Source organism: Aquarana catesbeiana, linkage group LG02, assembly GCF_042186555.1.
Source record: "Aquarana catesbeiana isolate 2022-GZ linkage group LG02, ASM4218655v1, whole genome shotgun sequence".
NCBI lineage: Eukaryota > Metazoa > Chordata > Amphibia > Anura > Ranidae > Aquarana > Aquarana catesbeiana.
The window spans coordinates 46825131-46850976 of record NC_133325.1 but is presented as its reverse complement, the minus strand read 5'-3'; the positions used below and the strand labels follow the sequence as shown (position 1 = coordinate 46850976).

Here is a 25846-nt window from a genome sequence, read left to right as displayed (position 1 = left end):
CTTGGTCACACCGGGCCTTGGTCACGCCGGGGCTTGGACACGCCGGGGCTTGGACACGCCGGGGCTTGGTCACGCCGGGGCTTGAACACACCGGGGCTTGGACACACCGGGGCATGGTCACACCGGGGCTTGGACACACCGGAGCTTGGACACACCAGGGTTGGACACACCGGGGCTTGGTCACACCGGGGCTTGGACACACCGGGGATTGGTCACACCGGGGCTTGGACACACCGGGGCTTGGACACACTGGGGCTTGGTCACACCGGGGCTTTCCTTCTTTAGTATTTAGTGATAGGCTGGGCTTACACATTTTTGACGGAGTCCTTTTGCTGCACATTAGATTCCCTGTATATAACGGTGTTGGCAAACAATTTTGCAATATTTAAGTAGCATGTGAAAAATGCATCTGTCTATATTATTATTTCTTTCTTTTTTCCCGTAGAAATACCGCTATCAAGATGAGGACACCCCTCCACACGATCACTCATTGCCAAGACTCACCCATGATATCAAGGGCCCCGAGCTCGTCCATGTGTCCGAGAAGAACTTATCGCAAATAGAAAATGTCCACGGTTATGTCATGCAGTCACATATATCCCCTCTCAAGGTAAGCCTGACGGGTTTACTTTACATCAACGATGGTCCTTATAATTCTGTGCTATATGATCTGAGGGGGGGGAATGAGGCCCAACCGCCTTTTTTTCTAATGCCAGTGTGAACAGAGCCTTACCGACTGGATAGGTTTCACCACCGAGGATTACATAGGGCACATTTCTGTCTCACTACACTAGTAAACATTGGAGAAATAGAAAATCAGAGTGTACAAGATCTATATACAGCTGGAGGGTTCTAAATAGGCGTCTGCTCAGTAAATTGTTTGCTTTGATCTCTGTTGGCGATACATTGATGTAGTGAGCCTCATTCATAAATGCATCCCCCAATAGTTTCCTTGCTTTAGAGGGTGCATGTTTGTTCTAGATCAGTGACATGTTGGGGGGGGGATGTTTGGGTAAACCAAGCAAAATTAATATATTGCAGTAAAATAAATATTTAAAAAAAAAAATAGATACAAGTTTCCGCACTTTTTTTATTTATAACTTGGATATATATCTATATATATAGATAGAGAGATATATATCTATATATATAAATATATATATATAGATATGTCTCTATCTATCTATCTATCTATCTATCTATCTATCTATCTATCTATCTATCTATCTATCTATCTATCTATCTATCTATCTATCTATCTACTGTATATATAATTCAGTTTTAAAAAAGTGCGGAAACTTTTTGAAGAACCTATATTTATACAGTATATATATATATATATATATATATATATACATATACATATACACACACACACCATATTACCAAAAGTATTGTGATGCCTGCCTTTACACACACATGAACTTTAATGCTATCCCAGTCTTAGTCCGTAGGGTTCAATATTGAGTTGGCCCACCCTTTGCAGCTATAACAGCTTCAACTCTTCTGGGAAGGCTGTCCACAAGGTTTAGGAGTGTGTCTATGGGAATGTTTGACCATTCTTCCAGAAGTGCATTTGTGAGGTCAGACGTTAATGTTGGACGAGAAGGCCTGGCTTGCAGGCTGTACTCGAATTCATCCCAAAGGTGTTCTACTGGGTTGAGGTCAGGACTCTGTGCAGGTCAGTCAAGTTCCTCCACTCCAAACTCGCTCATCGATGTCTTTATGGACCTTGCTTTGTGCGCTGCTCCAAATCAGTTGGTGGAGAGGGGATTATGGTGTGGGGTTGTTTTTCAGGGGTTGGGCTTGGCCCCTTAGTTCCAGTGAAGGGAACTCTTAAGACGTCAGCATACCAAGATATTTTGGACAATTTCATGCTCCCAACTTTGTGGGAACAGTTTGGGGATGACCCCTTCCTGTTCCAACATGACTGCGCACCAGTGTACAAAGCAAGGTCCATAAAGACATGGATGAGTAAGTTTGGGGTGCAGGAACTTGACTGACCTGTACAGAGTCCTGACCTCAACGCGTTAGAACACCTTTGGGATGAATTAAAGCGGCAACTGCGAGTTGGGCCTTCTCGTCCAACATCAGTGCCTGACCTCACAAATGCGCTTCTAGAAGAATGGTCAAACATTCCCATAGACAAACTCCTACACCTTGTGGACAGACTTCCCAGAAGAATTGAAGCTGTTATAGCTACAAAGGGTGGGCCAAATCAATATTGAACCCTACAGGCTAAAGCCTCGTACACACGATCGGATTGTTGGCCAACAGATCGTCAGACTTTTGTCCGAAGGGTGTGTTCCGGAAACTTGTCTTGCATACAAACGGCACACAATGGTCGGCCAACAAACACGAACGTAGTGATGTACTACGTGGAATTTCAGCTCTTGAGCGTCACCCTTTGGGCACCTTCTGCTAATGTCGTGTTTGGTGAGCATTGATTCCGAGTATGCGTGTTTGTACTTTGGACTTTTGTGTGACGGACTTGTGTACACATGATAGGAAAATCTGACAACAGACCTTTGTCCGCCAAAAATTTACTAGCCTGCCATCCAACATTTGTTGGCCAAAAGTTGGACAACAATTGTCTGATGGAGCATACTAACGGTCAAATTTTAGGCAAACAGTCTGTCATCACACAATTCCCTGCCGATAATCCGATCACGTGCACGAGGCTTAAGACTGGGATACCATTAATTTTTTATTTTTATTTATATATTTTTTCTATAGGATTCCCGATCAACCAATACAATCTTTGATGTGTGGGAATACTGTTACACCTGTTGATCTGTTGTTCTGAGATTGTATTACATTATATTGTTCTCCATATGTTTTTGTTCACTGTGATCCATTGATTAATTGATTCCAGACAGACTGTTTGATTGCTTAATAGATTACAGATGATTTCTCTATATATATATATCGTACCTTGTATGTGGTCATTCATAGGCATGACGTTTTGAAGAAGGGCGTGATCTGTATTAGCCCGAAACTGTTACTACTATGACTGCCTGTATATTTTGGATGTTTTAATTTTTTCATTAAAACACTTTTTTTGTGCAGCAATCCCTCTTGATTTTTTATATATGTACAGTGGAACCTTGGATTACGAGCATAATCCGTTCCCGCTCGTAATCCAAAGTACTCGCATATCAAAGCGAGTTTCCCCATTGAAGTCAATGGAAACGAAAATAATTTGTTCCGCATTGACTTCAATTGCATGCAATACCGCATGCGGCCAGAGGTGGGGGGGGGCGCCGGAGAGCCTTGCAAACAGACGGAAAGGCCCGAGGACACCTCGGCTGACCTCGGCAAACCTCAGAAAGACTCCGTTCCCGAGGTTTGCCGAGGTCAGCCGAGCTGTCCTCGGGCCTTTCCACGCATTTCCGAACGGCGGCGATCAGCTGCGATCGGCGCCACTCGGCTCTGGCGCCCCCCCCCACCTCAGGCCAAACGCCGTATTGCACACGCTTTGGCAGGAATCGTGCTCGTTTTGCGAGACAACACTCGCAAACCGAGTTAAGATTTTTAAAAATACAGTGCTCGTATTGCGAAACGCTTGTTAAACGCGTTACTCGCAATCCGAGGTTCCACTGTATATATATATATATATATATATATATATATATATATATATATATATATACAGGGCTTTTTTCCCAGTGAAAAGCTGCAGGTACTTCCCCCTTTTAAGTCACCCCTTTTCTCCGTCCCCTACCCACCTCTAAGCACCGTCCCTTGGTTCTACCCCCCTACCTACTGCCCAATACTGCCCCTTTTAGAGAATACAGAACCAAGTATAATTTTGTGGTGTTAAGGTATGTATATGGAATTTGTTAATGATAACAAAAAAAGGCAGTAAAATGGATCCCCTGCAGCCAGCAACAATAGATTCCCCCCCAAGAACAATAGAAACCCCCACAACAATATACCCCCAAGAAACAGTAGATCAACCCCAGCAACAAAAGACCCTACCAGCAACAATAGATCTCCCAGCAGCCAGCATCAATAGACCCTCCAGCACACCCTAGTACCCCTTGCCATTACATACATTCAGTGCTGGAGGTGCCAGAACTGCGTTCCCCCACGTTCCCGCTGAAAAAAAGCCATATATATATATATATATATATATATATATATATATATATATATATATAGGTAATGGCACCCCCAGGCATCTGCAAACTTGTTTGCATTTTCACCTGCGCCTGCACTTAGTCGCACCTGTAGGTGTGAACCAAGCCTAAATAAAATAAATAAATAACCAATCAATTAAATACATGGATAAATAATGAACAATATAAATAAAAAAAAAAAAATAATTAAATAAAATAAAATGGAAGAACAAATATTAAACTCATTAATTTATTATTAGAACCAACTAGGCTTTTCTAAGCAGGCCAGTGTGCAGGACGAGTCGACGTGGATCTAATCCATGCCTCATAGATATGAACTATTTGTGTTTTGTATTGACGTTTTATAACTATTATCCAATAATGGCCATATTATACAGTAGTAGAGCAAGTACATAAAATCTGAGATTTACATTGAAAATTAGAATTCGTAAAAAATGACAATAGTGTCTCAAATAGTGCGCTTTAAAAAAAAATAATACGCTGTGCTTTCTCTTTAAGTTCTGAATAATACAGTAATAGGCCAGCAGTCAATCTTCCAGATAAACGAGGTTGGACCAGATAATTGGAGGCCGACTTACATATTTCTTTATCCTCCTGGACTGCAATTATATTTCCCACCCGGCACCCCCCCACCCCCACCCCCACTGACAGCACTGCTGAAGGGTACCGCACACCGCGGTCGGCTAATGATGCGTTTCTGTGATTCACTATCATTAGTATGTACAGCATGATGTGCCCCGGCAATGTATCATCAAAGGGACTCAACCACCCAAGCTGGGAAATTCTACACAACTCTATCCTTTGCTCAGAGCTACAGCTGCTCACCCATGTCTGCATTTCTCTTGTAATAAAACTATGAATAAACCTTTATTTATCAAATTAATTCCCATATCCAAACAACATTTTTTTTTCTTCTGTTTTCTAAATCTAAAATAGAATGGGGAAGTGCTAGTACACAAAAAAAAAAAAAAAAAAAAAAAAAACGTTTTTTGTTTCTGATTAATTCGTTGGTTTAATCATTTTGTTTCATCATATTCGTTATGAAAGAATAATTCGTTTTCGGAATTAGTTTCTTATATTCTGATTAATTTCGTATATTGGTTGTTCTGAATCGATTCGTATTATGGAAGTTATTTTGGAAGATTGGCTATATTCATTTTAATGTGTTAATTTGTTATTCCAGGAGATTATGTATGCAGTGCACTCTGTTTGGGTTGCAGGTAGGTGGATCCATCAGAATTTCCTTGAATCATAACATAACAAATGGAATGAAATTCATTTCGGATTTATTTGTTATGATTTGGAGATTCTAAATGGATACACCTCCATCCAACCCGATCACAATAAGTAGGAATCATCTTCTGTCACTTTTATACCTTCCTGTATTTATTGCCATATCTTTTTATTTCATATGTAGTGCATTTTTATATTGTTGAAAAATGTTAATGCATCTTAAAAACTAAATGGAACAGAATCAATTCTGATCAATCGTTATGTCGTTACGCTGTTTCGGATGTTTTAAACAATAATAAAGGCCCAAAAAATCTGCGCTGGAGCATATCAAGTCTTAAATAAAGTAATAAAGCAGCCACTCAAGCAATCGTTGCACCAACAGCAAAATATTATAAATAACAAAAAAGTAGTACTAAATCAAACATTAGTGCAATGATCCATAAAAAGTACAAGCCGGCAACTCGACAGCTTCTCCATAGAAAATTTTATTGTGGCATTATAGCAGTAAGATCATCCAAAAGGCTGACGCGTTTCGGCCTAAGCCTTCATCAAATGCTTTTGAATACTAGCTGAACATGGCCTATATGCTAACATACCACAAAGTAAAATTCTAGAACAGGGTATCTGTGGCTCGTCCCACTATACGATGAGGGGGGCACCAAAGGTTTACAGACTCAGTCCAAACAATCTTAACGATGTACACTCTGAATGAAATGTGGAAACCCATGTTTATCCGACTACTGTGTTGCGGCCTAGTTACATCATTAGAAATAGGCTATACAATCCAAACACAAGGCAGGCTACCATGAAGTAAAGGATATCAAGGACAAAAGGGAAAGAGAAGGAATAAGCAGAGAAAGATTAGACAAGAAGGAGAAGAAGAGAAATTCCTCGAATGTAGTGCTTCCCCTGATGAGGTGTCAAGTAGAGCACAAAGTTGTGTTCCTATTACCATGGCAGAAGTACCATTACTTCAAAATCTGACGGTAGACAGCGTTTAATCCATGGCCGCCATATTTTTATTTCAATATATTTTTTATTGCAAAATGCATAAGAAAAAGGTTACAAACAATATGCCAGCCGACGTGGTTAGTGAACAAAATAGACAAGTCAATCTGTGAACTGTATGAAGATGGCAGGATATAACCTGTAGCAGCATACATTGCTACAGATAAAAAAAAAAATGCATTACTAGTGCAGGCTTCATGCTCCCGTCCCATCATGACCTATACCTCAATATATATTTTTACTTGTTGTTACAGACATCAGATATACACATCAGCCCCTGAGGAAGCGAGTAGAGCTTGCGAAACGCGTTGGGCTAGAGATGTATGACATATATCTGTACCCTAATACTTTGTGATATTATACCCTTTGGTTATGTTTTTAGAGGACTACTACGTCATATTGCTGTTCTTATGTATTTGTCACTTCTGCTCATGTTCTGTATTGGACGATATGTATACCATTCAATAAACTTTATGCTTTTTATACCTATACTCCTGTTTACCTGGTGATCATCATGGACACCTCATTTAAAGTCCCATGGGCGATTTCCTGTCTCCACATTGCTACAGATAAGGCACCAATTGGTTGTAAAGCATTTTTTTGTTAAAAATACATTGAAAAAACAAAAGGATAGAAAAGAAAGTAAGTAGAACACAACATAACTAGGCATGAAGCCAATACAGTCTTGTGGTTACAAATGCTCATTTAACTTTGTTTTGAGCATGCCAGTCAAGCCATGGTTTCCAACGTAAAACTGGTGGCTTGGTATCTTCCAGAAGAGGATGCAAAGAGCAACTCGGAAGTGGCGTGTGTGTGTATGATTTGAATTAATTTAGTAAAAGAGGGGGGTTGGTGGTCCCTCCAATATCTGACCAATGACAGATGGGCTGCTAATAGTATGTGAATTACCGGGGTCTAGGGAGAAGAGTGTCGTTCCTGCTGACATTGGAATTGCCAACCTGAAAATTTGATTGATCAGCCGCAAAACACAGCTACCCACAGGAAGGAAACTGCAGGGCATGTCCAAATGATATGGTAGAGTGTACCTGTGGCTCCACACCCCCTCCAGCATATTGGGGAGGTTTGTGGAGCAAATTTTGAGATTCTGTATGGAGTTAGGTACCAGCGCAGCAGGAACTTCTGGGTAATTTCCCATACATTTATAATTTTTGTGGCAATGTAGGTTGAGCATAGTGCTTTTTGCCATTTTTCAAGGGGGTATGTCTTCCCCAAGTCAAGTTCCCACGCGTTTAAGGGTGTTGACTTGAGAAATATGTTTTTATTGTTAATTATATTGTAAAAGAGGGATATACCCTTGATATTGGAATTAGAAGAGGTGTAGAATTGCACCACTTGCCAGGGCAAGAATATTTTTGGGGGTAGGCTGCGTTGGAGGAAGTGTGTGTGCGATTCTTGTGTAGCTATAGAGATCATGAGACGGCAGATCAAACTCAATTTGTGTGTCTGCCATATTTTATCAAATTTACCAAAGTGGTCTTTTTAAAGGGCTTATACCTTTGCACACAGAAGGGTGTGATTCAATCTGTGTTTAGTCTCAGCCACAGTCAAGGTCAGAGCTTTCCATGCCTTAGCCATTGTCTGTTTCGCGGCTGTCAAGAGCCGGGTCAAAAGTTTGAATTGTTTACGTGTCAAAGATTCCGGCCTCAAGTTTAGAAGGACATGAGTCGGATCTGGTGGGAGAGTGAGTTCGAGCACCTCAGAGGCAAGTGCGAAAATGGCTTTCCAGAAATCCTGTGCCACTGGGCAGCTCCACGCTGTACTAAAATTTTCATTCAATTTCCATATTATTACATTTGTTAAGGAAATATATAAGAAAATAGAGGTCAAAAAAGCATGTGTGTGGCTTAGGCAATCATTTCCTGCATATTAGTTCTTTGTGGTGTGTGTACCCGGGGCCCTGACTACATATTGTATGCTAAAAGTTGTCCCTCTTTATCATTTCACAAGATTGAGAGGTATGTAGAAGGCTGTACACACGCCCCGAATGCCGGGCAGCATCGGCTGGGTCAATAGAAACGTTCGGTCCGTGTGCACGGCAACCTGCTTCTGTTGAACGGGCATGACCGAAAAAGGTCTGCAGAATGGCAACCTGGGCTTCCATAACACCTCAGCAGTGCCACAGGCTGATCGCCTCCATGCCACGCCGCATTGATGTAGTAATTCATGCAAAAGGAGCCCCGACCAAGTATTGAGTGCATACTATATTATACATGGACATACTTTTCAGTAAGCCAACATTTCTGTATTAAAAATCCTTTTATTATTGGTCTTATGTAATATTCTAATTTTCTAAGATACTGAATTTTGGGTTTTCACTAGCTGTAATCCATAATCATCAAAATTAAAAGAAAAAAATGCTTGAAATGCATCACTCTGTGTGTAACACATCTATATAAAATAGAGGAGTTTAACTTTTTGAATTGAATTACTGAAATAAATTAAGTTTTTGATGATATCTCGTTTTTTGAGATGCACCTGTAGCTGCAAAGAGGGGGCCAACTCAATATTGAACCCTACAGACGAAGACTGTGATGCCATTAAAGTTCATGTGTGTGTAAAGGCAGGCGTCCCAATACTTTGGGTAATATACTGTGTGTGTATATATATATATATATATATATATATATATATATATATATATATCTATCTATAGATATATAGATAGATATATATATATATATATATCCCATAGTTTGTAGACACCTAAACTTTCCCACAAACCAATTATTATACTCTTATGCCCTGTACACACGATCGGACATTGATCGGACATTCCGACAACAAAATCCATGTATTTTTTCCGACGGATGTTGGCTCAAACTTGTCTTGCATACGCACGGTCGCACAAAGTTGTCCGATCGTTCTGAACGCGGTGACGTAAAACACGTACGTCAGGACTATAAACGGGGCAGTAGCCAATAGCTTTTGTCTCTTAATTTATTCTGAGCATGCGTGGCACTTTGTGCGGCGGAATTGTCCACACACGGTCGTAATTTACACAAACGGATTTTGTTGTCGGAAAATTTTAAAGCCTGCTCTCAAACTTTATGTGTCAGAAATTACAACGGAAAAAGTCCGATGGAGCCTACACATGGTTGGAATTTCCAACAACACAATCCAATCGCACTTCTTCCGTTGGAAAATCTGACCGTGTGTACAGGGCATTATTGGGAATTTGTTTTAGCAAAGACATGTAGCAGAATACAGTTGGGCCTAAATTCATGAAGACATTTGATTTTATTGGATATGTTTTAGAACAGGAAGTAGAAAATATTGGGGTTTTTTTTGTTTGTTTTTTCAAAAATGTCGGTCTTTTTTCATTTATATAGTAAACAATAAAAAACCCAGTGGTGTTTAAATAGGCAAATAAGGTGAAACAAATGTCAATTTAAAAAAGAGAGACAAATAATTCCACAGTAGCACACTAAATTAATCTACAAATCTCCTAATTATTAACATTGTGAAATGATCAACATAAAACACCCATCTATAATGAAAAATGTCCATATAGCATATCCCAAAAAAAATATATCTATGCTCCAACATATGCAAATCAATATAGTAATACAGTCCAACTTAAAGTGATGAAAAGATAGTGAAACGAGATGCACCAAAATCCTTCACCGAAGTAATGTGTGCCAATTCCGCTCCCTTAAGAATAAAGCTCACCAGATGCTGTTGCCGTTCACTCTCGCGTCTGGCAAATATCGCCTTATCAGATGTTATTGAAGAGCCGCTTATACACGCCAATCTCCATCCAGATTAATAAAGATACTCTCCACATGGGGGGATAGAAATTGAGACAGAGTCTCCAATAGTGTAAAAACACCTTAAGGTAATCGATTTATTAAGAGTAATGTACTTACATCTTAAAAGATTCAAAATCGCCTTGTTAAAATTCCAAATATGCCAGGTCGTACACGTGGACTCACCGTCTCAGTGTTGCCGTGTAGCCACGGTCCAACGCGTTTCGTCTGTGTTTAAATACCACCAAAAGAAAGCTCTATTTCTTTGAACAAAAATGATATGAATTTTATTTGGGTACAGCGTTACATGACCACGCAATAGCCAGCAATAGCAGTGCTGAATAGCAAAAAATGTTCCGGTCATGAAGGGGGTAAAATCTTCCGCAGCTCAAGTGGTTAAGCCTTTTGGAATATTTCTCTAAAACTTAAAAGCATATTGTGGAGGTGGTGCCTAAAAATAATGATTACCATCATTTCTACAGGGTCTCTATATGTTTTGGGGTTCAAAGTGTGTTTTAATGTACATTTTAGAATGCATGTTCAAAATGAAAAAAAAAAATCTCAGGGGGTGAAAGGTGTAAAGAGGCCCTGTCACTTTACTCATTGAGTCTCTATAAATAAATGTTTGATCATATCACAATTTGTGTATCTCACATTTATCAGCTTTCCTGCTATAAACTCACCTCATATTTGACTGTTTGTATTCATCATAATTTCTCTCTTGGTAGCGGTCAGTGGCGTGCTCTGAAAATGTCACGCAGGGTAGTAGAAAAGGCCAGCGCGCCATTGTCACGCCGCTTGTAACTTGTCATACCGTTGTACAATCCACTCTGACCCATCTTATACCACGCCGTGTACGCATCTATGCATCTACAGTAACCCCCGATGTTCTTCTCTGCGTTGCCATGGTGACTGTACAGTGATGTCTAACATATTGTCCATCTGAGTGTTTCTGCAATCAATGGAATGATCCTTGTAGAGGTTTTCATCTCCTAATTTAGGAAAATGAAAACATGGATTCCAAGACTGCAACTTTTTTTTTTATGCCCATAGCATGTGAAACACACTCAAAAACTTCACCCAGTGCCAAAAAAATGTGCACACACGTAAAGAGTGAAACGCAAAAATGTGCAACGGGTGTACATAAGCCCTCTAAAATCAGAGGGCCTTGCCCTGATCCCCCAGGGCGTTATGCTCCAGACGGGGACTTGAGTACTTTACACCTGGTCCATCTGCCCATAACCAGATGGACCCCTCCCTCTGGAGGGTCTGCCGAAACAGACCCAACCAAGTACTTGGTAGGGCTCCCCCCGAGGTGAGACCCCATGAGAGAGGGCGAACCAAGCCAGAAGGTCATGTCCACCCCCTCCCAAGACTTTCAGGGCAGGCCCGAGGACCTACACCCTACCAGTCACACAAGGGCATAAATAAAAGAAAGCGGGGGAGAAGCAAGTGGAGAGGAGAGTGAAAAGTGGTCATTGTGTGAAACAATTACCAGGCCCTGCGGCCAGGAATAAAAAATACATCCGGTCCCAGCCAAAAGGCCCGACCCAGGAGGCAGGTGAGAAAAAAGTGTGGTATGGTGCAGTGACCGTGGTGCCATAAATTAAAGTGACCCTCACTCACAGTGACTTTATGGCACCCCTGGACTGCCACTCCAGGGGCACATACACCATGGGATTCTTTCTAATAGGGATGAGCCGAACACCCCCTGGTTCGGTTCGCAGCAGAACATGTGAACAGGCAAAAAATTTGTTTGAACACGCAAACACCATTAAAGTCTATGGGACACGAACTTGAAAAATCAAAAGTGCTAATTTTAAGGGTTAATATGCAAGTTATTGTCATAAAAAGTGTTTGGGGACCCGGGTCCCTCCCCAGGGGACATGTATCAATGCATCAAAGTTTTAAAAACTGACGTTTTTTCGGGAGCAGTGATTTTAATAATGCTTAAAGTGAAACAATAAAAGTGAAATATTCCTTTAAATTTCGTACCTGGGGGGTGTCTATAGTATGCCTGTAAAGTGGCGTATTTTCCCGTGTTTAGAACAGTTCCTGCACAAAATGACATTTCTAAAGGAAAAAAGTCATTTAAAACTACTCGCGGCTATAATGAATTGTCGGGTCCCAGCAATACAGATAAAAGTCATTGAATATTAAGTCATCGAATATTAAGGGGAACCCCGAACCAAAATTTTTAAAAAAATTGCGTGGGGGTCCCCCCAAATTCCATACCAGGCCCTTTAGGTCTGGTATGGATATTAAGGGGAACCCTGCGCCAATTTTTTTTTTAAAAATGGCGTAGGGGTCCCCCTCAAAATACATACCAGACCCTTCAGATCTGGTATGGATCTTAAGGAGAACCCCGAGCCAAATTTTTTAAAAAAATGGTGTGGGGGTCCCCCCAAAAATCCATACCAGACTCCTATCCGAGCACGCAACCTGGCAGGCTGTAGGAAAAGAGAGGGGGATGAGAGAGCGCCCCCCCTTCCTGAACCGTACCAGGCCACATGCCCTCAACATGGGGAGGGTGCTTTGGGGTAGCCCCCCAAAGCACCTTGTCCCCATGTTGATGGGGACAAGGGCCTTATCCCCATAACCCTTGTGGTTGTGGGGGTCTGCGGGGTGCTTATCGGAATCTGGAAGCCCCCTTTAACCCCCAGATCCCACCCTCCCTGTTTGAAATGGTAACGGGTACATTGTACCCCTACCATTTCACAAAAAAAGTGTCAAAATGTTAAAAAAACACAAGACACACCTTGGGACAAGTCCTTTGTTAAAAAAATAAAAAAATAAAAATGTCCCACGAAGTCCATTCATCTTCTTCTATCGCTCCGCCAATGGACCGAAAAATAAAATAAAAAAGATCCGCCTCCATGGGAGGTACCCACTGTATGACACTTCAGCACTGATGACAGTTCTTTTATAACAGTGACGTACCCGGGTGACCCCACCCCCCTCTGACGCACCGGGACTTCCCAATGGCTTCCCCGTGGCGTCAGAGGGGGGCGGAGCCACCCGGGTACGTAAACGTGATACAATGTGTTTCTTTGGCGCGCGACCACGGAGGGATAGGTGCTTTAGTGCACAGGCCGCCACTGGTCACTCGTTAAATTACATGAGCTTCTTCTGGGGCAGAGTTGAGAATTTTGGCCCCAATGGACTTCATTCAACAGGAGTGCCAAAAAATGCTACACGTTTTTGTACATTCAGCCAGCAGCAACTATCGTCTTTTTTGCTCACACATTTTTTTATTTTCACTTGTACACCCGTGTTTTTTTGGGCATTTTTAGGCTTGAGTGTTTTCATTTTGGCCAATGGAAGGATAGTTACTAGGAGAAGGAGAGGCAATAAAATGTGCAAAAAAAATGCGTTGTTTTTTCTATTTGAAAGGCACATTCATTGACGTCTAAAGGGGCCAAAAATTGCACAGTTCTGCCTCTAAGAAGCTCATGTACTTTTTCAAACTTCAGGCAAAACGCAACACTCAGGTGTGAAAGTCCACCATAGAATCCAATGAAAATCCACATGGCAAGTGTTGACACGCTTCTAGAAAAGGTGTAAACCAGAGCTAAGGGTTACGTAAAGGTCTTGTACACTTTCAAATCTTTTTATTGTTATAACTAGGTATTAGTTGGATTCCTTGTGTTGTTTGTTTGCCTATCTTGTTATGATGGTCTCACATGTTGTGGCTGAGGTTTGTAGTGTCATGGCCGATCAGTTCCCCTATGTCCATTTATTCATCCACCTACAGTGGGGTAAAAAAGTATTTAGTCAGCCACCAATTGTGCAAGTTCTTCCACTTAAAAAGATGAGAGAGGCCTGTAATTGTCATCATAGGTATACCTCAACTATGAGAGACAAAATGTGGAAACAAATCCAGACAATCACATTGTCTGATTTTTGAAAGAATTTATTTGGTGGAAAATAAGTATTTGGTCAATATCAAAAGTTCATCTCAATACTTTGTTTTATATCCTTTGTTGGCAATGACAGAGGTCAAACGTTTTCTGAAAGTCTTCACAAGGTTGTCACTAGGGCTGCAACTAACGATTATTTTCATAATCGATTAGTTGGCCGATTATTGTTTCGATTAATTGGTTAATAACCTTAAAAAAAAGTGTGGTGTATAATTTAGTTAATATGTAAAGTTTAAAAAAAGGCAATTTATTCCTAAATATCTTTATACGCAGGGGTAAATATTAATAACCAACTATATGGTTAGGGAGTAAAATCTTTAATCCTCTCTGAGAATAACAGACAGAAGAGATATACTCTATGTACTATTAGAGGTTGAATCTGGTAAATATCATCAGACTCAGATCAAATTTTTTTATTTAAAGAAAAAAATATTCTAGACTGTTTTGCAGATTTTCATACAGAACTGTAATATTACATGCTTTTCTGCAGCTTCTCCATTGGAGTATATTGAACCAAAAAAGCACTGTTTGGCATTGAAAAAGGTCCTTGACCCTTTCCAAATACACAGCAGCTGAAAAAGCATAGATGTGAACGTTAAATGAACTGTAGTGCATTTCTGCAAAAAGCACCAAAAAACACAGGAAAAAAGGTTTTCTATGGGGTTGAGATCTGGAGACTGGCTAGGCCACTCCAGGACCTTGAAATGCTTCTGAGGAAGCCACTCCTTCGTTGCCCGGGTGGTGTGTTTGGGATCATTGTCATGCTGAAAGACCCAGCCACGTTTCATCTTCAATGCCCTTGCTGATGGGAGGAGGTTTGCACTCAAAATCTCACGATACATGGCCCCATTCATTCTTTCATGTACACAGATCAGTCGTTCTGTTCCCTTTGCAGAGAAACAGCCCCAAAGCATGATGTTGCCACCCCCATGCTTCACAGTAGGTATGGTGTTCTTTGGTTGCAACTCAGCATTCTCTCTCCTCCAAACACGACGAGTTGTGTTTCTACCAAACAGTTCTACTTTGGTTTCAACTGACCATATGACATTCTCCCAATCCTCTTCTGGATCATCCAAATGCTCTCTAGCAAACCTCAGACAGGCCCCGACATGTACTGGCTTAAGCAGGGGGACATGTCTGGCACCGCAGGATCAGAGTCCCTGGCGACGTAGTATGTTACTGATGGTAAACAAAAACAAAAGTGTCTTGAAGTGCTAAAAGGCGCAGTCCATAAGAAACAAATTCATGTCATAAAAATAATGTAAAAAGGAATAGCTTGAGTCCAGTGCAGCTGCCAACCACTGAGAAGGTGGACAACAGGACAAAAAAACAACAATAGCAGAGCTCGATGGGACAGCACAAAAGTTCTAGACAAATGGTGAATTCAAGCAAGTTCATTTATTGGATGCACTTTAAAATTAAAAACAACTGTCAATAAGACTAGAACGAGCAAAAATAAATTGGTAACACCAAGCTCATAGTCATTGTGGAAGCACTTTGATAACTGATGTTATATACGATACTGCCAGATGGCGAAGGGTTAACATCAGAAGGCTCCAAGTTCCGTATCAAAATTGGAAAACCCCATTGCCCGCTCAGCAAGAGAGATATCCAGGTGGGGAAGCCCGGGTCTCAAAGCTGTGGCAATGGCTGTGTAGTGAGTATCGGACCTGCCACGCTGTGGGAGATGTATTGTGGACCGCACTCCTGGATGTACCTCTCAACGGGCTGATCAGGCTGGCTGAGGCTGAAGTAGGTGTCATACAAGTGGCGCCCTGAATGGCGCTGACGTGCAGGCCGGATACAGAAACCAGAGCCGAAAAGGAAGAGAGCTTCAGATGAGGGGCGGATCGTAAACTCGTTGTTGCCGTGGCGACCGTGGCTTACATGTTTCGCGCGCATGTGCCTTATCAAAGCCCTTTGATCATCTGAAGCTCTCTTCCTTTTCGGCTCCAGTTTCCGTATCCGGCCTGCACGTCCGCTCCATTATTATGAGCAGGTAGGAAGGTGTACAATGCATTTAACTGCACCAGAAAAAAAAACAGGTCTTCTATCCTTTCAGGGTTGAGTTGTGTAGCAGAGCAGTGTAAATCTAAGGGATAAATAGACAGATGAACACACTCTTTTTAGGGTAAAACAGCTCCCTTTTAAGCAGTGCCAAGACAAGGTCATCTAGCACCCAGGGCAAAGATGATGTATTGCGACCCCCTCCCGCCAGGTGGAGTCCCCAGTAGAGTCTCCCTTTGCATCAGGTGTCCCCAATGATGTCCCATTTACATCAGGTGCCCCCAGCAGTGTCCCCCTTTACATCTGGTGTTCCCAGTAGAGTCCCTCTTTATATCAGGTGTCCCCATTAGAGTCCCTACTAACATCAGGTGTGCCCATGCTTCTGAGTTGTTGCCCCTCCCCTTTCTCCTTTGTACTGGCAGATCGGTACTCACTGGAACTGGCAGTTCTATACCCAGAGTCTCCTTACCCTCTCCAGTCATGCGAGGTTCTCTGTCTCAGCGCCAGCTCATTCCGGTCTATGAGGGCTGGAGGGAGGAGAAAGCCGAATTCTCCCTCCAGCAGCAGATATCGACTGTTGCTCCTTCTGACAGGAGTGACACTGCAGTCACTTGTGTCAGTGAGGAGCAGGATGAGTGGCAAACTCTGCAGCGCCCCGTCCTTAACACAGCACCTGGGGCAAGTGCCTGATCAATCCCCCCCCCCCCCGTCCCGCATATAATTATTTAATCAGTCTACAGTAGCTATAAGTTAGCCAGTAAAGGATTTTACTTAAACTCAATGCTTTTCACATTGATTGATGACTTACTCAATACAACATTCTACAAGCGTGTGTGTTGTTTTCCAGTGTATTTGACATGCATTTCAAGAGCAGGTCATCAAAATCCTATTGACTTTTGTTGAGCAGTACCCATGACTGTTCAGGGGCTGTGCTTGGCTTGCATTGCTTTTCTTTGGATTTAGCACGTCCTATTGAAATGCATTTGAACTGCTGGCAAAGCAAGTCAATGGCAGCCCTATCTTGCCAAACTCTGTGTTTGCCATTCGAATGCATACATTCAGGGGCGTAACTAGAAATAGCAGGGCCCCATAGCAAAATGTTGTATGGGGCCCCCCTGCAAACAGCCCCCCCCCCCCCCCCCCCACAGCTGCCCTAGTGTCAATGCAGCCTGTGCCACATATAGCATGACCTGTGCACAATGCAGCGTGACCTGTGCCCAATGCAGCGTGACCTGTGCCCAATGCAGCGTGACCTGTGCCCCATAGAGTGTGACCTGAGCCCAATGCAGCGTGACCTGTGCCCCATACAGCGTGACCTGTGCCCCATACAGCGTGACCTGTGCCACATATAGCGTGACCTGTGCCCCATACAATGTGACCTGTGCCCCATACAATGTGACCTGTGCCCCATACAGCGTGACCTGTGCCCCATACAGCATGACCTGTGCCCCATACAGCGTGACCTGTGCCCAATGCAGCATGACCTGTGCCCAATGCAGCGTGACCTGTGCCCAATGCAGCGTGACCTGTGCCCCATACAGCGTGACCTGTGCCCAATGCAGCGTGACCTGTGCCCCATACAGCATGACCTGTGCCCAATGCAGCATGACCTGTGCCCCATACAGCGTGACCTGTGCCCCATACAACGTGACCTGTGCCGAATGCAGCGTGACCTGTGCCCCATACAGCGTGACCTGTGCCCAATGCAGTGTGACCTGTGCCCAATACAGCGTTGCCTGTGCCCAATACAGCCTGGCAGAGCCTGTGCCCCATACAGCCTCACCTGTGCAGAGGAAGAAGCAAGCCACCCAGATCAGCAGAGAGCGGGATTGCCCGCTGTAATAGCTTTCATTTGAATTTCCCGTCTTCCCGGGGCTCATCGTCACATAGCCCCACCTCTTGGCTTGACGCCTTTGATGACGTCACACGTCCCGCATTGGATTGGCGTTCTGTCTATCAAAGGCGCCGGGCCAAGAGGTGTGAGCTATGTGACGTGAGCCCCGGGAACACTGGAAGTTCTAATGAAAGCTATTACATCGGGCAATTCAGCTCTTGGCTGATCCGGGTGGCTTGCCTCTTCCTCTGCACAGGTGAGACTGTATGGGGCACAGGCAGACCAGGCTGTATTGGGCACAGGCAACGCTGCATTGGGCACAGGTCACAGCTTGCCTCTTCCTCTCCTCTCTCTTCCCCTGGCTGGGAGACTGTGCCGGCGGTGCTCTCATCCTCACTGGGCCCCACTTGACTTCGGGCCCCATAGCGCCCGCATGGGTCGCTATGGTGGTAGTTACGCCCCTGCATACATTTGTGTATTTGAATAGCAAACATTATGTTTGAAAAAGAACGTCTACTGACATGAGCCCAACTACAGCTAATGGTGAACTGCAGACAGTTGTTACAAACCATGGAATGGTCCCACTTCCTATTCTCCTTGTTTCTTCCCAAATTCCTCGGAGTTCTAAAACATAACTATAAATGTGAGCCCTGCCTCCTCCTTCACCATGATTGGCAGCATTGTTCTGGAAGCAGGCATGTTTATGTGTGTCTGTCATTTGAACATGAGGGATCGGAGTCAGGCATGTTTATGCAGGAGTACTGAGAGCTTGCTCGCTGAACCGTGATGGAGAAGTCTTGGCTTTTTAAAAGGTTACTCTTTGTGGTTTCAAAGGTTATTCTTCAAGGATTTTTTTTTTGTATTTTTTTTTTGTTTGTTTATAACTTCTGTATCCAATAGACACACTGCCGCAGACAGAACAAGAAAAAGAGAAATAAAAGAAAATCAAGCAAAATATACTAAAATTAAAATGTATGCTATATATATATACATATATATATATATATACATATATATATATATATATATATATATATATATATACATATATATATATATATATATATATATATATATATATATATATATATATATATATACATACATATACACATACATACAGTGGGGAAAATAAGTATTTGATCCCCTGCAGATTTTGTACGTTTGCCCACTTACAAAGAAATGAAGGGTCTATATTTGTTATCATAGGTGTACTTTAAATGATAGGGACTGATTATCAAACAAAAATACAGAAAAAAAAACAATTGATACAGATTTTATCAATTGAGTTGCAGTTCAGTGAGTAAAATAAGTTTTTGATCCCCAAGAAAAACATGACTTAGTACTTTGTGGAGAATCCCATGTTGGCAAGCACAGAGGTAAGACGTTTCTTGTAGTTGGTTAGCAGGTTTGCACACATCTCAGGAGGGATTTTGGTCCACTCTTCTTTACATATCTTCTCGAAATCCTTAAGGTTTCTTGGCTTTTGCTTGGCAACTCGAAGTTTCAGCTCCCTCCCATACATTTTTTGTAGGATTAAGGTCTGGAAACTGGCTAGGCCACTCCGTGACCTTAATGTGCTTTGGGTCATTGTCATGCTGAAAGACCCATACATGACCCATCTTCGGTGTTCTGGCTGAGAGAAGAAGGTTCTCATCCAAGATTTTACAATACATGGCCTTGTCCATTGGCCCCTCAATGTGGCAAAGGTGGCCTGTACCTCTAGCAGAGAAACAGCCCCAAAGCATAATGTTTCCACCTCTGTGCTTGACTGTAGGGATGGTGTTCTTAGGGTCATAATCAGCATTTTTCTTCCTCCAAACACGGCGAGTCGAGTTAATGCCAAAGAGCTAAATTTTGGTCTCATCTGACCACAGCACTTTCTCCCATTCCTTCTCTAAATCGTTTAGATGTTCATTGAGAAACGTCAGATGGGCCTGTACATGTGCCTTCTTGAGGAGGGGGACCTTGCGGGCACTGCAGGATTTCAATCCATAGCGGCGTATTGTGTTATTAATTGTTTGTTTGGTGGCTGTGGTCCCAATTGCCTTGAGATCATTCACAATCTGCCCCCCATGTAGTTTTGGGCTGATCCCTCACTTTTCTCATGATCATCCTTACCCCATGAGGCAAAATCGTGCAAGGAGCTCCAGACCGAGGGCGATTGATGGTTATTATAGTATTTCTTCCATTTGTGAATAATCTCTCCAACAGTTGTCTCCTTCTCACTGAGCTTCTTGCTGATGGTCTTGTAGCCCATTCCAACCTTGTGCAGGTCTACAATCTTGTCCCTGACGTCCTTTGACAGCTCTTTGGTCTTGCCCATGATGGTGAGGTTTGAATGGAAGAAAGATTCTGTAAACAGGTATCCTTTATACACATAACGAGTTGTCGTTAGGAGCCCCTTCTTAAATTGACAGGACCACATGAGAACATACTGTAGCCAGTCTGTGGGAGGCAGAATTATTGTTGGTTGGTGGGGGATCAAATAAATACTTATTTTACTCACTGAACTGCAACTCAATTTATAACATTTGTATCATGTGTTTTCTCTGGATTTCTGGTTGATGTTCTGTCTCTATCATTTAAAGCGGAGTTCCACACAAAAATGGAACTTCCGCTTTTCAGAACCCTCCCTCCCCCCTCCGGTGTCACATTTGGCACCTTTCAGGGGGGAGGGGGGTGCAGATACTTGTATAATACAGGTATTTGCACCCACTTCCAGGCATAGACCCCGGCGGGGGGGTCTAAGCCACTTCCCGCCCCCCCATCTCTGCTGGGAGACACACGGGTCCCAGAGACAGCAGGGATCATTTGGATTGCGCAGTGCGACTCGCGCATGCACAGTAGGGAACCAGGAAGTGAAGCCGGAAGTGAAGTAAACAACTTTTGCCACTGGGTGTCCCCCATCCCACCCTATAAACATGTCCTGAGTCCTGCATCGATCTAGCACTGTGCCCTTTTGGCTGTCAGTCAAATCCTGTGAGCAGAGAGCGGAGGGTGTGGCCGAGCCAGGCTGTGTGCATCTATAGACACACACAGCCCAGCTCAGGAGCCAGCCCACAAGTCTACCCCCATAGCAAGCGGCTTGCTATGGGGACAGACACAGAAGAAGTGGAGCCAAGATCACTGGAGGGGGGCCCCAGAAGAGGAGGTTCAGGGGCTGCTCTGTGCAATGCCATTGCATAGAGCAGGTGAGTATAAGATGTTTATTATTTTATTAAAAAAAGAAAAAAAAAACCTTTAGAAATATATTAAATGAGCTGTCAAACCCTACAACAGACCTGTTAAGAAAGATACAAAGAGAGGAAGGAAGGAAGGAAAAGAAAAGAGAGGAAAGAAAGACAAGAAAAGAGAGGAAGGAAAGGTAGAAGGAAAAGTAAAGAGAGGAAGGAAATGCCGAAAGAAAAGAAAAGAAAAAGGAGAAGAGAAATGACCTGCAACCTTTTTTAACAAGGTTGGCCACCAGATGGCAGGAACAATGACAGAGGAAGGAAGGAAGGAAGGAAGGAAGGAAGGAAGGAAGGAAGGAAGGAAGGAAGGAAGGAAGGAAGGAAGGAAGGAAGGAAGGAAGGAAGGAAGGAAGGAAGGAAGAGGAAAAAGAGGAGGGAAAGGTAACAAATAAAGGAAATAGCGGAAGGAAAGGTAAAAGTAAAGGAAAGAGAGGAAGCAAAGGAGATGGAGAAGGAAAAGGAAAAGAAAAGGAAAAGAGAAGATAGATGACCTGGAACCTCTTTTAACAAGGTTGACCACCAGATGGAAGGATCGATGACATAGAAAGAGAGGAAGGAAGGAAGGAAGGAAGGAAGGAAGGAAGGAAGGAAGGAAGGAAGGAAGGAAGGAAGGAAGGAAGGAAGGAAGGAAGGAAGGAAGAAAGGAAGAAAGGAAGGAAAGGGAAAAAGAGGAAGGAAATGTAGAAATAAAGAAAAGAGGGGAAGGAAAGATAAAAGTAAATGAAAGTGAGGAAGCAAAGGAGATGGAGATGGAAAAGGAGAAAAAAAAAGAAAAGAAAACAAAAGAAAAAGAGAAGTTGGATGATCTGGAACTTCTTTTAACAAGGTTGGCCACCAGATGGCAGAAACGATGACATATAAAAAGAGGAAGGAAGGAAAGAAAAGCAAAGAAAAGAGAGGAAGGAAAGAAGGAAAGAAAAGCAAAGAAAAGAGAGGAAGGAAAGAAGGGAGGTAAAGAACAGAGAGGAAGGAAAAGGAGATGGAGAAGGAAAAGGAGAAAGAAAAGAAAAGAAAAAGGAGAAGAGAGATGACCTGGAACCTTTTTTAACAAGGTTGGCCACCAGATGGCAGGATCAATGACAGAGGAAGGAAGGAAGAAGGAAGGAAGGAAGGAAGGAAGGAAGGAAGGAAGGAAGGAAGGAAGGAAGGAAGGAAGGAAGGAAGGAAGGAAGGAAGGAAGGAAGGAAGGAAGGAGAAGGAAGGAAAAGGAAAAAGAGGAAGGAAATGTAGAAATAAAGAAAAGAAGGGAAGGGAACGTAAAAGTAAATGAAAGAGAGGAAGCAAAGGAGATGGAGATGGAAAAGGAGAAAGAAAAGAAAAGAAAAAGAGAAGTTGGATGATCTGGAACTTCTTTTAACAAGGTCGGCCACCAGATGGCAGGATCGATGACATATAAAAAGAGGAAGGCAGGAAGGAAGGAAGGAAGGAAGGAAGGAAGGAAGGAAGGAAGGAAGGAAAGAAAGAGAGGAAGGAAAGAAAAGAAAAGCAAAGAACAGAGAGGAAGGAAAAGGAGATGGAGAAGGAAAAGGAGAAAGAAAAGAAAAGAAAAAGAGAAGAGAGATGACCTGCAACCTCTTTTAACAAGGTTGGCCACCAGATGACAGGATCGGTGACATAGAAAGAGAGGAAGGAAGGAAAGAAAGAAAAGCAAAAAAAGAAGACAGGAAGGAAAAAAGGAAGGAAAAGAAAGGAGAGGAAGGAAGGAAAAGAAAAGAGAGGAGGGAAAGAAGGAAGGAAAAGAAAAGAGAGGAAGGAAATGTAGAGGTAAAGGAAAGAGGAAAGAAAGAGAGGAAGGAAAAGGAGATGGAGAAGGAAAAGGAGAAAGAAAAGAAAAGTAGAGAAGAGAGATTACCTGGAACCTCTTTTAACAAGATTGGCCACCAGATGGCAGGATTGATGACATTTTAAGTCACCATGTACCAGATGTATCAGATACTGTATGTTTTGTTGTAATCACAATATTATTATTATTATACAGTATTTATATAGCGCCGACATTTTACGCAGCGCTTTACAACATTAGGGCAGACAGTACAAGTACAATACAATTCGATACAGGAGGAATCAGAGGGCCCTGCTTGTTAGAGCTTACAATATATTCCTCATTTTTACTCCACAACTTTTGGGTGATGTACAACATTAAGGACTTGAATGTATCATTGGGTCTAGCAGTCATTATTGTGTGTCTATGACATGGACATAGAATGGTGTAAAGTAAAGACTTCATAGTTACCAACATCATTTTCAGATACACAGCTGCATTTCTAATCATCAAGAATACTGAATCTGTCAATAATAAACCCAAAGTTTTTTTTTTTTCTTTATAAAGGTGGACTTTACAAATTGTTAATGCTCTTCTGCAATTAATGCTCAAGGGACATTAATAGAAACACATAAATGATTTAACCTGCTAAGAACAATCACATGGGGCATTTTTACTTTTATAAACTCTTGCATTGACCATGTTCAGATGGACATAGGCAAGCTAGGCAGTAATAATTTTCTTTTTTTTCTGCTGACTCCCCTTTCTTCTCTCCATCTGAGCACACCCAATGAACAGTGCCATAAATATAACCTTAGCAGCCCACATGGCTAGTGAGGCAAATTAAAGTGGTGTTCCGGCCGAAATTATACTTTTTAAATAAAAATACCCCTATAATACACAAGCTTAATGTATTATAGTAAAGTTAGTCTGTAAACTAAGGTCTGTTTTGATAGTTTATAGCAGTAGTTTGTTATTTTATAAACTTACAGCAGGCCGTGGCATCTTAAGTGTGGGCATCTGAAGCCAGACTGTATTTCTTCCTGGATCTCATCCTTGCAGATCTCGCACATGCTCAGTGCAGCACAAGCAGTGTAATAGGTTTCAGGTCAGGTTTCCATAGCAACGGCAGTGTCAGAGGAAGTTGCTGCCCCTTCCCAGAAGGCATTGCAAACAGGAAATTATGCGATGGGCCGCGGCCAGGGAGGAGGAAGTGAAAAATGAATACAGCAGTAAGTGCTGAGAAAAAAAATAAAAAAAGATCCAATTCGTTTACAGTGCACAGTTTAGTGAGGGATGCTGAAGAGTTGTAAAAGTGCGTGAAACTCCACTTTAAGCATAGAAAATCTGTTGGCATGTTATAGTAACATGGTGGATGAAGTTGACCCAGTGGCGTTGCAAGGTGGGGGCGGGGGGTGCGGACCGCACCCGGGTGACACCCATGTATAGCAGAACCGCAGCCGCTGACACCGCCCTCTGCCCTGTGCCTCTCGTCTCGCTCACTCTGTGTCCCCCGTGGAGCGGACTGAAGCTGCCTCCTCCTCTGTTTACATCCAGTGAGGAGGAGGAGCTCCGAGTGACACACACCTCTGTGTGTTTTTTCTTCCACGGCCACGCTGTACTGAGGTACTGTACTGTACACTCTAAGTAGATTAGTAGATAGACATGTGCAGGGGGGGGGGGGCGCTATGGGAGGGGAGAGGGGTGCTTATACTGATGGGGACTCTGCACTAGGGGATTCTATACTGATGGGGACTCTGCACTAGGGGGATTCTATACTGATGGGGACTCTGCACTAGGGGGATTCTATACTGATGGACTCTGCACTAGGGGGGATTCTATACTGATGGGGTCTGCACTAGGGGGATTCTATACTGATGGGGACTCTGCACTAGGAGGATTCTATACTGATGGACTCTGCACTAGGGGGATTCTATACTGATGGGGTCTGCACTAGGGGGATTCTATACTGATGGGCTCTGCACTAGGGGGGATTCTATACTGATGGGGTCTGCACTAGGGGGATTCTATATTGATGGGGACTCTGCACTAGGGGGATTCTATACTGATGGGCTCTGCACTAGGGGGGATTCTATACTGATGGGGTCTGCTCTAGGGGGATTCTATACTGATGGGGGGTCTGCACTAAGAGGGGGGTGTCTCTATTGATGGGGGGTCTGCACTAAAGGGGATTCTATACTGATGGGGGGTCTGCACTAAGTGGGGGTGTCTCTATTTATGGGGGGTCTGCATTAAGGGGAGGTTATATACTGATGGGGGGTCTGCACTAAGGGGAGGTTATATACTGATGGGGGTCTGCACTAAGGGGGTGATTCTATACTGATGGGGGGTCTGCACTAAGGGGGTGATTCTATACTGATGGGGGGTCTGCACTAAGGGGGTGATTCTATACTGATAGGGGGTCTGCACTAAAGGGGGGGGTGTCTAAACTGTGGGGGTCTGCACTAAGGGGGATTCTTTACTGATAGGGGGGTCTGCACTAAGGGAGTGGATTCTACCCTGATGGGGGTCTGCACTGAATTTGGAGGTCTATACTGATGGGGGGGTGTCTGTACTGATGGGGGGGGTCTGCACGGAGGGTGGAGGTCTGTTGTTAGTGAGGGTGATCTATACTGAGGGAGGGGGATCTATACTGCAGGATCTGTACTTAGCGGAGAGGGGTCTGTACTGAGGGGGGACTATATTTGGTGGAGGGCGGGGGGGAGGGGGGTGACACCAATTTTTTCAGCACCGGGTGACACCAACCCTAGTGACGCCACTGAGTTGACCCTGAAGCCCTGTGAAATCTCCAGACTGGAAGAGCTGACATCAGGAGGCGTCATCCAGATTGATTGTTACCAGTCACAGATCCCCCTTGCTTTGTCTCTGCAGTATGTATACACGTGTTAACAGTGTAGCTAAGATGTTAAAGTGGTTGTA

At 43.1% G+C, this 25846-nt stretch overlaps 1 protein-coding gene across 7 annotated transcripts in view; it reads left to right on the top strand.

The window, feature by feature from the left end:
- Positions 1-25846, top strand: part of DLG2 (discs large MAGUK scaffold protein 2) — a 2047541-nt gene that overhangs the window by 916328 nt on the left and 1105367 nt on the right. For all 7 annotated transcript variants that reach the window (XM_073612834.1, XM_073612835.1, XM_073612842.1 and 4 more), the window contains one exon: positions 446-610. In XM_073612834.1, coding sequence (XP_073468935.1) covers positions 446-610 — 165 coding nt within the window. The remainder of the gene's footprint in view (positions 1-445; positions 611-25846) is intronic.